Genomic DNA, 12,103 nt, shown 5'->3' on the forward strand with positions numbered 1-12,103 from the left:
GTCAGAAATAATGTCTTTTTGTTGGGAATTAGTGACTGTGAAATAATTCCAGTGAAATTAACTAAGACCTATACAGACAAAAGTAGTTTTCATATCGACATTAAAGTTGGATTATACAGACTAGTACCCATTATGACTTTCCTTTGCTATATTAACATTATTATATATGTAATTAATAAAAAATTTATCTGCTTGTATGGGATGTGTTAATATTAATAAATTAGCTGGGCAAAGAATCTTCTCTCATTTCACATGCTCAGTTAGTATATTGTATAATTAAAATCTAGAGGAGCTTTCATTGTATAAAGCATGTGGGACTATTTACTCTTACATGGCACTCTAATAGTGCTTGGTTTTATTATGTGGGAAGATATATTCTTCCAAAGATGGGAGTATTGTCTGTGTTGGCTGCTACTTCCAAGCATTTCATTCTCATGTGGTTATTTCTCACAAGAGAAAAGACTGGTTTCAGCTGTCAGGGACACATCTTCATAAGAGCCATCTTTCCCAGAAATAGACTGGAGTTGCACAAGACTGTATCTTTATAAATTGTGATTGGTCAGAAGTTGAGACAAAGATTTTGTCAGATAATATTTTTGTTGAATTTATGAAACCAATTTTCCTTTAATACTCTTTATATTTATCTCTATAACAACAGCTATATAACAACAGCTATATAACAGCTTTATCCTTTCAAGGATAAAGCTGCTATAAAAATTGATTTGCTGCAAAAAACTCCACGTTCGTGTCAAACCACTTATTACTATTGTTAAGTAAATGTGACTATTCTCCATGAACCCTAAATCCCAAAATTTTTAAGTGCCTTAGCTGAGTATACAATCATTCCTAATTCAACTATGTCTTCACATCAGCTTAAAATGAATTTAAACAGCAAGGGTGTAAGTCATTATGTTACATTTTTCTGCCCAGCTAGCATGTGAAAAAACTGAAATATAAAAATATGAAAATACAAAAATATGAAATTACACATGCACATGGCTGTTTATTAAAGCTGTAACTGTGAAAGCAAAAGACTAGAAACAACTAACCATCCATAGGGCATTAGTGGAAAAAACTATCATCAAACTATGAAATATAATGCTATTCTATTATAAAATAGAATGCAGAACTCTCTTAGCTGCTGTGGAGTAAAAGTGAAGAAATGTTAATTGAAAAAGGTAATATACATAATAGTACATAGTATGCTAATTTTATGTAAGCAAGAAAAGAATATACTTATATTTTCAAAAATAAACAATGGAAGGATAAACACAAACTTAGTAAAAATGGTTATCTCTAGATTGGAGTGAGAACTAGGGACATTCTAGACTTGTGAATGGTGTTTTAAATTTTGACCTTAGAATCATGTAAATATTTTTTGCAACTAAAAAATGAACATTAATCACAAAGCAAGACCTGAAAAATTGTTTCAATTAACTGAAACAAACCTAATGGTATATCAAATTAATAGCATAATTATGCAGAGAATTATTTCATGACTTTAAAGCACAGTATTTTAGCATTTCAGCAGTGGAATAAATCCTAAGGTCAAAGACCATAACAAAATTTTAAACTGTGTTAATACATCTTGTTATTAATAGTAATGTTTGTCCTGTTATTTTGAAATTAATACATATACATATTAAGAAAAACAAATACTTTTGGTCATATCATTAGAGCCTAAGATTTTTAGAGTAAGAAAAAGGATATACAAATATAAAATAAAAGACTTTTAAGATCCTAAAATCTTTAATTTGGTTGGTAGTATCAGCATAAACTCATATTAACTGTTTCCTTCTAAAAGCATGTACTTTGTATCTCACATACTGAAGAGGTTCAGAAGCATTGACAATTCAGTAGCAATGAATACCCCTAGTACCCAGATTGTTGTCTATAAATATTATTCTCCATTATGAAGAGCCTGAGTTCTTTGGAGAAATGGCTGATTTCAGGTCTGGGACAGAAACTGTTCAAGATGATCCTACAACTCTTATTAAGCCATAACTACTGGGGATTATATTGAAAGGCTATAGGAATCAACTTCAAGAGGATCCCACTACCCAAAAATGAAACAATTGAAGCATCAAAATAAGAAAATGACTACCATGGACTGAAGTACATTAAATAAACAAATATTCATGAATTCATAATGACCATCTTTGGTCACCTTTGGACCAAAATTGATAAAGGGAAAGAATCAAACATCTATTGTGACTTTCCTATATAGGCTGTATTTCACAGTCACTGAATAGTCAATGAGGAAATGTTCTTCATTATAGAAGAATCAGAGCTAATAAATGCAGGAAGAATGATAGAGTATCACCATTTTACAACCTCTAATGAAATAATGGCTCAAAGCAACAAACAGTGTTGCTAATTTGCTAAGTGAAAGATTGATGGGGAACTTTCTAAGGGGTCAGACTGACTCATCTTGTCCCCACTGATCAATATTAACCACTAAAAGTAGGAAACGTGCATCCTGATATGATGTAATAGGAATGACACAGCATCATTTATGATGTATTCTTCACCAAAAGAAATTGAACCTTAATGTAATTAAGCCTTTGGGTTTCACTAGTGGTTTACACAAAACATGGGAAATAGAGGAACATGTTAAATAATATCATGAGAATAAAATCAGCCAGATCCAGAATCTAGAAATTTTACAAGATACATGATTCAGATTCTTCATGGAATAAATGGCAATGAAAGGGAAAGGCAGTGGGCTGTAAGTGATAAAAGGAGACTTAAGGTACTTATCAACCCAGTGCAATGTATAGACCTTGTTTGGATCCTATTTCAAACAAACCAACTATAAAGAGACTTTTTTACAATCAGTGAAAATCAAATATGGAATATTTATAGATGTAATCAAATTAAGGAATTATAGATAATATTTTTAGTTGTGAAAATTTTCAAGTTATTGTTCTTTTTATTTAAGTTCTTATCTGTTGGAGATGCCTACTAAAATATTTAGGGATAAAATGGTATGATGCCTGGGATTTACTTTTAAATATATCAGATCCACCCAAAAAAATTGAGGTGGATATAGATAGATTGATTAAATAAGAATAACAGAAAGTTAATGGTTATAGAAGCTGAGCATTGCATACAGGTGGATTCACTGTGCCCTTATTCCTTTTATGTGTATTTCCATGATAAAATGTTAAAGTTTAAGAAAAAGCCCCCCCACCAGATTAGCTGAGATCATTATAGCAGTGCCTTCTTGGCAGTGTTTTAGGTTTTGAGTATGAGTCTTAATTCATAGGAATATTGTATTTGTGGATCTCAAAACAAAAGAGTTTCTTGTTGTAGCTTAATTTATAATGTCTTTTTATCCAATTAAATTTCATAAGTAGTAAAATTTCTTCATAGAAAGAACATTGCTTAGGTATGGCGTTATTAACATGCTTACACCAAAATACACTGACATTATACCCTCTTTTTCAGACCAAGCCACCCTGGTAGAACAAGTGAAAAGAGTGAAAGAAATTGAAGCTATTGAAAGTGATTCTTTTGTTCAGCAGACATTCAGATCAAGTAAAGAAGTCAAAAAGGTAAGTTTTTATCCACCCATTATGAGTAAACCTTTGGATTCTATCTGAAGAGATGCTTTATTAATGGATTTTACTTAAATGTGTTTCTTCTAATAGATGAAGTAAAGCAAGAGAGTGTCAGCCATGTTGCTGAGAGAGAGAAAACAAATCAGGGAGACTCACTTAGTCACTTTAATACAAGTTTAATTTGTATAAAAAATACTATAAAATGTGTCAGATGTCATTTTTATTTTTAAATTCACCAAGAAGACAAAATAATATGTCAACAAAATAGTTCTATAACAGTAATGCACATTTCTTAACATACACGGTTTTCTTTTCAAATGTGTACATCTACGTTTTGAATTGACATTGCTAGAGAAAAGTTAGAAAAGGGCTTTAATAATAAAAACTAATACCCATATTGTCACATATATCTTCATTCTTTGCCCAGATGGTTATCATTTATTTGACTGTGGTAAAGGAGCTTTGACTGACATTTTACTTCCATTGAATATTTTATTCTTTCATTCATTGGTAGGACTGCTTTTAGGAATTAGGTTTCTATTGTAGGAAAAGGTATTCTAGGAAATACATGTATTCTTTAATAACATTCATATAATGAAAATATGGTTATAATTAACACTCTAAAATATTCTCCATCCATAAATTGTATTAATGGCTGTATAATATCCTGTTGATGTCTCCTGACGGTTATTTTTCCTCTGATATCAAATAAGTAGTTTTAACTTCAGAGATTTTAAGTTCATATTTATTATCTTTTCAAAATAAAATTTTAAGATGGAATTACTTGTTAAAGGTTAACATTGTTTTAATACATGTTTCCAAGTCACCCTCTGAAAATATTCTGCCAATTCAAATTCTACCCAAAAGTTCAAAGAGATAACTGCTTCCCACAGATATCTTGGTTGGCACCCAATCCTATCAGGTTTATCATGTTTAGTGACCTAATAGGTAAAAATTGGCCTGTTTCCATTAGCACTTCTTTTGTTATTAGTGAGATTAAAGTCTTTTCAATTACCACATACTTTTTAAAATAATTTATTCAGGAGAGATGTATTGAGCATATACTACATGTCAGGCGTAGGATCAGATAGCCCTGGATAATCTGTGGTCCTTGTGTTGCCATTTTGTTGATTTCCTTTGAACTTTTGGTAGTTTGCCAGCACAACTCCTAAAAAAATTGGGGCCGTGAAATGAACATTCATAAATGTAGTTGCCCATTTTATTTAATCTTATTCTTACATATTATAAGGCCATTCATATATCCTAATGGAATTACTATAATTTATTTTAAAACTTGCTTTCCTCATATTTGTTTGTGAAGTTTACCCTGACACCCAGTTTTTATTGGACTCTCTTATGATAAACTAGCATTTTAATTATTTAGAAATGCTTATTCTTCCATAGTCAATACACTGGGTTTTCTACTAAACAACTTTTTCTCACTTGGTACTAATTGTTAATTTCTCCCTTTAAACTTATTTTCAATTCAATGCCTCCAACAAAGCATGCATCGAAAGGTAGGAAGTAGTGCTAACAGGAGAATATGCTAGAAAACTTCATAAGGTGGCATTTATCTTGGTGAATATACAATAGTCTGAAGTCTTACTGGACTTTTATTAGTCACTACACTTCAGAATGATCAGAAGATCAGTGACAGTCTAACAATGAATAAATTCACACTTGACTGAAATATAGAACAAAGGGACAGTTTATTACTTTAGAAAGTGATATCCCTGCCTAGACTCTAAAATATCTGTATCTGCAATATAAGGCGAGGATTCAGGATGCCCAAGAAGCTGAATTATTTATGAGGAGATTACTTAGCAAAAGGAGGTAAATTATCTTGTGGACCCTTTTATCCAGATCATGGAAAGATATGATGGACTATCCCTGATGCATAGCAAGGATTAACTCACTTGAGGACTGAATTACCCATGACCCTAGTTTCAACAGATTTTTCTCCTGGACAGTTTTGTACACTTTGATATAAAGTTTGTATCCCTTAAAAAAAAAAAGGCTTTTGTATGCTGGCCACCCCTTCAGTTGGTACAGTCTTTGTTTAACTGTGTTAATTCCACTAATTAAGCTAGGGAGCTTTTACCAGAAAAGTGGCTATTACCAGTGACATGCTAGACACTGTGTCTCCTGCAACACATATTGATTTAACTAGTTTAACTCTGAAATCGTATTTCTTTTGTCTGAGTTAAGAGGGAATCTGATAGTCCCTGATATATCATTGAGGAACAAAGATGCATCTTGTTTTCAAACTTAGTATGAGTTATTCAACCCTAATGTTGTTGTATCTGGCGGATACCCACCTGTGTTCAAAAGAAGGGTAAATAACCCTATGCAGCATGGTCTTTTGGCCTACTTGAAAGTAGATTTTAGAACTAATTTTTACAAACTAAACCACCAGGTGGCAGCGCTACTCAAAGCCAGATATTTGATAGTAGCCATTTTGAGGTTTTGTTTTATAGTCAAGGGAAAATTTTATCTTACAGTTTTTCTCACTTAAATAAAGTAGCAATTAGTGGTTCTCTCTACAAATTTTTAATTGCCCATTATTAAACAATAACTTCCATGCTCTGATCTAACCTCTGAGAGCTTCACCTTCTATTATGTGTAAGTACTTCTCAAAGAAATCATTAATGTACTGTGTAGATAAAAACAAGATGAGATTGCTTGGTTTATATGGTAGAATCTTATCTCTGCTACCTAAAGAGGTGGTGTCCACATCTTTGACAACTAGAATAATAGCACTCCACATCTTTTTAAGGCAGTTTAACATGGATAGTGTCTCCTAGCTAAGCCCTATCACGCCATAGCTAAGATATGCAGAATGACACGCTCTTACAGTCTCCGTAAGGCAGTATAGACTACCAAAAATCAATGTCTTGAACCTCTTGGATTAGCATATTTCCCACTTGCCCTTGTGCAGAATATTGGGCTTTTTAAATGTCCTTAGTTGTATTAAGGGTCAGTATAACATCACTTAGGGCCACAAACCATCTAGGCACAGTGTGTTGGAGACATACAAATGTTTGAGACTTGGTGAAAAAAATTACTGACTCCAAAATGTAACAGTAAAGCTGCCAAAACAAATTGAATAAATATTTAAATATCTATAAAAGTTAATATTATCATTAACATTGGCATCATTAGTTGTTAGATTTAGTAGTCATAAGCATCTTAACATTTGAAAACAATTTGTAGAATAGATTTCTCTTACTTTGTAAGAATTCCTAAACATACATGACTGTCCAGATATCTATCCCTCAGATATCTAGCCCTTTTGTCCACAAGGGAATAAATCTCTCCTATGAATGCTGATCAGCTTCCATTAGAATAAAAACTAAAAAATAGAGTATTTTAATTGAATAAAATACATGCCTTAAAAAAAAAGTGGATCTCAATATCATCATCCCCAAAATAGCTCAGAATTTGTCTCCTCTCAAAAATCCACAGCCACCATTTAAATCCAAATCATCATCTCATTCTTTAACTGTTATAGTAGCCCTCTGGTTGTTCTTCCTGATTTTGCTTTTGCATTTCTCTAGTCCAGGACCCATTCAGCAGCCAAAACAATATTTTTCAAGAATAATTAGACTTTACTGACCATCTGACCATTACAGAATAACTGGTACCAAATTTGCCCTCCCACCATAAACAGCTATAGAACTTGACAAGATGTGTGAGGCATTGTTTTTAGGAATGTAACAATAGGCAGCTCAGGAGGGTGATCCTTTGGAGAAGGGAGATAAAAGGTGAGCCCCACAGTTGCCCGACTTTCTGTCTGAGGTCACTTGCCTGCTATGGTGCTGGGAAGTGATACCCATGCAGAGTGGTGATGTGGCTGTGTTAAGGAAGAAATACCCCAAGTTCTGGCCTGCAGTGTCTCACTGTCTCTTTTGCTCACTATACACCAGCGCGTGTGGCCTTTTTTCTGATCTTCAAAGACACCAAGCTCTTCTCTCTCAGAATCTTTGTCTTTTCCCTCTGACCAGAGATCTGTTCTTCCTCTTCACATGCCTGGCTCCTTCTAAGTCTTCAGGGCTTAAATTTCACCTCCTAGAGAAGCCATCCCTAGCCACCCAATCTAAAGTAGATGTTTTTCCCTTCCTGATCCCCATCATTCTTTGTCAGCACCTTGTATATTCCTTTATAGCACATACTACAATTTGTGATTATGCATTATTTTGGAATTTATTTGTTTATAATCTGTCAACTCCATTAGCAGCATATAATTGCCACTTGGGACAGGGACCATATCTATTTGACTCTGCCTGTGTACCCAGTGCTTAGCAATTAGTAGTGCTCAGTAAATACTGGTTAAATAAATGGATCTCCAACTCTAAAACAAATTAACCTACGAATAGTTTAATTCATGCATATTTTATCCTATGTATATTTTTCTTAGTGACATCTGTTTTTGGCTTTGTTCAGAGAAGTGAAGTGTCCAGAAGTAGATAAGTTGAAATAAATGGAAATTGAAAAACAATAGGCGTGGAACAAATGGGTATAAAAATGGCTACATAACAGAATTAATCTCCTATTCTTCTTGTTTTTATTTAATTTTACTTTTTAATTTCAGTTTCTCATCTAATCCACTTCATATTATCCCTGTAACCTTGCTGCTACTCAGTCACTCCCTGGCCTTCTTTCTCAGGGAAGAAGACATTGAAATGTAACTAAGTGAGCAGTACTCTGCTGGCTCCTTCAAGGCAGAAGCAATGATTTATTAGTTGTATCCCCAGCGCTTGGTACAGTGCCTGGCACCTGGTGAACATTCAGTAAAGGTGGAATGAATTGGGAATCTATGGTTTGCATGATGGTATAAGAAATCCTAGAGTTTTATTTTTTTCCAAAGATACATCATACCTTTGTTTCAAACTTTTATATATATATTTTAATATTTTAAGGAACTCCAAGACAACCTTTGAGTTCATCAGCTGATTAATAAATAAAATGTGGTAGATCCATACAATGGGACATTATTTAGCATTAAAGAATATTGAAGTACTGATACATGCTGCAATATGGATGAACCTTAAAAACATTATGCGGCTGGGCGGTGACTCACGCCTGTAATCCTAGCACTTTGGGAGGCCAAGGCGGGCGGATCACTTGAGGACGGGAGTTCGAGATCACCCTGGCCAACATGGCAAGACCTGGTCTCTACTAAAAATACAAAAATTAGCCGAGTGTACGTGGTGGTGTGCACCTGTAATCCCAGCTGCTCGGGAGGCTGAGGCAGGAGAATCACTTGAACCTGGGAGGTAGAGGTTGCAGTGAGCCAAGATCGTGCCATTGCACTCCAGCCTGGGTGACAGAACAAGACTCTGCCTCAAAAACAAAAAATTATGCTAAATGAAAGAACCAGTCATGAAAGACCACATATTGTATGATTCCTTTTATCTGAAATGTCTGGAATGGGCAAATCCATAGAGAAAGGAGACTAATTGTTACCTAGAATGGAAAGGTTGGAATAAATGGGGAATGATTGCTAATGGTATGAGGTTTTGTGAGGGATGATGAAAATGTTCTAAAGTTGATTCTGGTAATAATTGCACAACTCCATGGATATGCTAAAAGCCATTGAATTATGTACTTTAAAAGGGTAAATTGTGTGGTATATGAATTCTGTCACTCAATAAGGCTATTTTTTTAAAGATAACCTTTGAATTTACTTTTCATACCTAAAGAGGCCAACTAAATGTTGGATATTTGTTGTAAGCTTGTTTCGATTAATAGGATTTAGATATATGAAATAATGTATCTCTCAATAGTATAGGCACATAAATACCAATTTCTTAAGAAAAATATGCTCATCATAAGAAATGATGAACGTTTTCTCAGCATTTTTGTATGTGTTATTCCTAAAACAAATACAATATAGTTATTCTTATATTCTATTTCTATATATATAACTGTATTCCTAAATATAATTATTCCTAAAAGAAGCAAATATAAAAATAAAATAACTGTATTTCCAAAACAAACAAATACAAAAGGTAGGGCCTTTTGGGAGATGGGTATCATCTCAAAGGAGACTAATTGAACAGTTGTTACTCAAAATCAGAAATATTATTGAAGTGAAACTCTAATTGTGTATTGTGTTGAAATTAATACGTGTTGTTTCTTTCAGTCAGTGGAACCTAGTGAAGTGAAACAGGCAACTTCAACATCAGGACCAGCATCAGCAGTTGCCGATCCACCCAGTACTGAAAAAGAAATAGATCCCAGCAGCATCCCTACTGCTATCAAGTACCAAGATGACAATTCCCTGGCCCATCCAAATGTAATATCCTTAAACTTTACAAATGTCAGTTGAAGTCTAATTTACTGAAATTATTTCAAGCTGTTATCCTTTTGTGCTAACACCAAGAAGACCATTGGAGGAAACAGGTTCATATTCCCTTGGTAAAAGTAGGCATCTGGCCCCCAGGCCATTAGAACTGTTATCTATATTTGAATACAGTAGGGTCCAACTCATGTTGCCTAACTTGTAAACGTATTCTGTCTATGGTTAAGAAAAACAGACAAAGAGAAGCATTTTTTCCTTTTTTTTTTTTTTTTTAGCTGAATTGATCAGCACCATGAGAAGTGTTTGTTTAAAAATCTAGCACTAAAAGTTCCATTTCTGACTTAGCTCCACTTTGTTCATTATCTGTGAGCACATCACTAACATCGTACTTTGCTGTCCTCTATGAAATGGTGTAATTCTACTGTGTTTTGAAAAAGTTGTAGGAAATAAACTTCACAAATATAAGGTACAAAATTGTTAACCAATGGTGTTGATACTAGTAGTTATTTTAATCCAAGAATTTCTGAGCATTACTAATTCCAAATAGATAGTCATCAATTAAGAGGTCATCAAGAGTTAAACAACATCCAAATCTTGTGTTGAAAGATATATTCTACAAAGGTGGGTTCTGTCATATTAGGTCAAATTCAACTTACTGGGAGACAGTAACATTTTTTCTTTTTCTTTTCTTATTTCAGTTATTTATCGAGAAAGCTGATGCTGAGGAAAAATGGTTCAAGAGGTTAATTGCTCTCCGACAAGAAAGACTAATGGGCAGTCCTGTGGCCTAAGTAATATACATATAGTTGGATTGGATTGTCAGCAATAACATTGGAAATTTAGGTTTTTAAATCCCAATATTAACTTTTTACTCTTAAAAGGATTTTTCTGATTATATATAAAGGTAGTCTCATTTCATTTGTCTCTCATGTAGGCTTGAATATTTGTTGATTTGAATTAAATCAAACATTTTGAAAATTAAAACAAAATTTAAGATTGCATGAAAATGTTATACTGTTAATAAAGCTAATCATAAATAAGTCTCTTAAAATGAATGGTACACAGTAGTGTTTCTTAGTGCAATTCAAAAAATGTCAAGATGTCATTTAAGGACAATTTTGATGAATTATGCATACATAAGAATTGAATTACATGCTGTAAATATGAGATTTCATCTTCCATATGGTATTCAACCATTTTTAAATATTTTATTTCACCATATTGCAGATTTTTAGGCACAATGAAAAGCACGCTAAACCATATAAGCAGAATGTGCATGTTAAAGAATATATTTATGGGAAAAAAAATTTTTGAAACTTAAATAAATTGATTATTTTGCTTGGAGATCAGCTTCTACTAGATGCTCCCTTGCAACATGTTAGCAGATCTCAGCTTGTTTTAGAAATCATATGTTCATGCTAGACCTAATCAGTTGGCCAAATACCTGTGAAAGAGAAATCATTTCTGAGAAAACTGATAAGAGCTCTCACTTCAGTCTTACTTAACCCACTGCTATTCCCTGTGGAGAAATCCAGCTAATTGTTTTGATAAGGCTATCTGCCATTGTAGAATACCTTTCTCTAGTAGCTGAATGACAATCAACTGTATGTTCCATACTAAACATGCCAGAGATAGGACTTTTAGGCCTTGCTTTACAAAACTGGTTTTTAACAGCTGACATGAATATTTCCCGTTTCTATTTTCTCCTGTTGTCCAGTCACTCTAATTTAGTCTCTGTGAAACTGTAGCTCAGAACACAAGATAAGCACAAAAAGTCTTCAGGGTAGGACTGCCAACATATAGGACATTTTAATGCCATCTTCTTTATATTTCTGGGACTATTAAAATTCAAATCTCTGTTGAAAATGAAAAATATAAAACAGTTGCAAACAGTATAGAAAATAAGTGATGATGAAATATTTGTTTTCATACAAACATGCTTTCCCATTCTAAATAGATGCTAGTTTTCTTTTTCCTTAGCTGCAAATAAAAGTGCCCCAAATGAACCGATATTTGTGTGGTTTTTAATATAGATGTATACAATTTTAGTGACTTAAAAAAGGGGTTGCAGTTTGTGAAATATTTTTATTTCATACTTTGTAATAACTTATAAACTATAGAAGTACTACCACCCTATTGGAAAGTATATTTTAGTGGTCTGGGCAAGAATATAGGTTGCCATTTAGGCCACTAATGATTATCCAGAGGACCTGGGCTAGCCAGTTTCCTCAATATC

General features: G+C 33.4%; 1 protein-coding gene across 15 annotated transcripts in view; it reads left to right on the forward strand.

The window, feature by feature from the left end:
* RSRC1 (arginine and serine rich coiled-coil 1) overlaps positions 1-11,875 on the forward strand; it is a 411,683-nt gene extending 399,808 nt beyond the window's left edge. For 14 of the 15 annotated variants that reach the window (XM_077990579.1, XM_077990581.1, XM_077990575.1 and 11 more), the window contains 3 exons: positions 3,451-3,557; positions 9,709-9,861; positions 10,566-11,875. In XM_077990579.1, the coding sequence (XP_077846705.1) occupies positions 3,451-3,557; positions 9,709-9,861; positions 10,566-10,658 (353 nt within the window). In that variant the 3' untranslated portion in view covers positions 10,659-11,875. The remainder of the gene's footprint in view (positions 1-3,450; positions 3,558-9,708; positions 9,862-10,565) is intronic. The other variant, NM_001266753.2, reaches the window with a different exon arrangement.
* Positions 11,876-12,103: the final 228 nt, after the last annotated feature.

Source organism: Macaca mulatta, chromosome 2 (assembly GCF_049350105.2).
Source record: "Macaca mulatta isolate MMU2019108-1 chromosome 2, T2T-MMU8v2.0, whole genome shotgun sequence".
Taxonomy (NCBI): Eukaryota; Metazoa; Chordata; class Mammalia; order Primates; family Cercopithecidae; genus Macaca; species Macaca mulatta.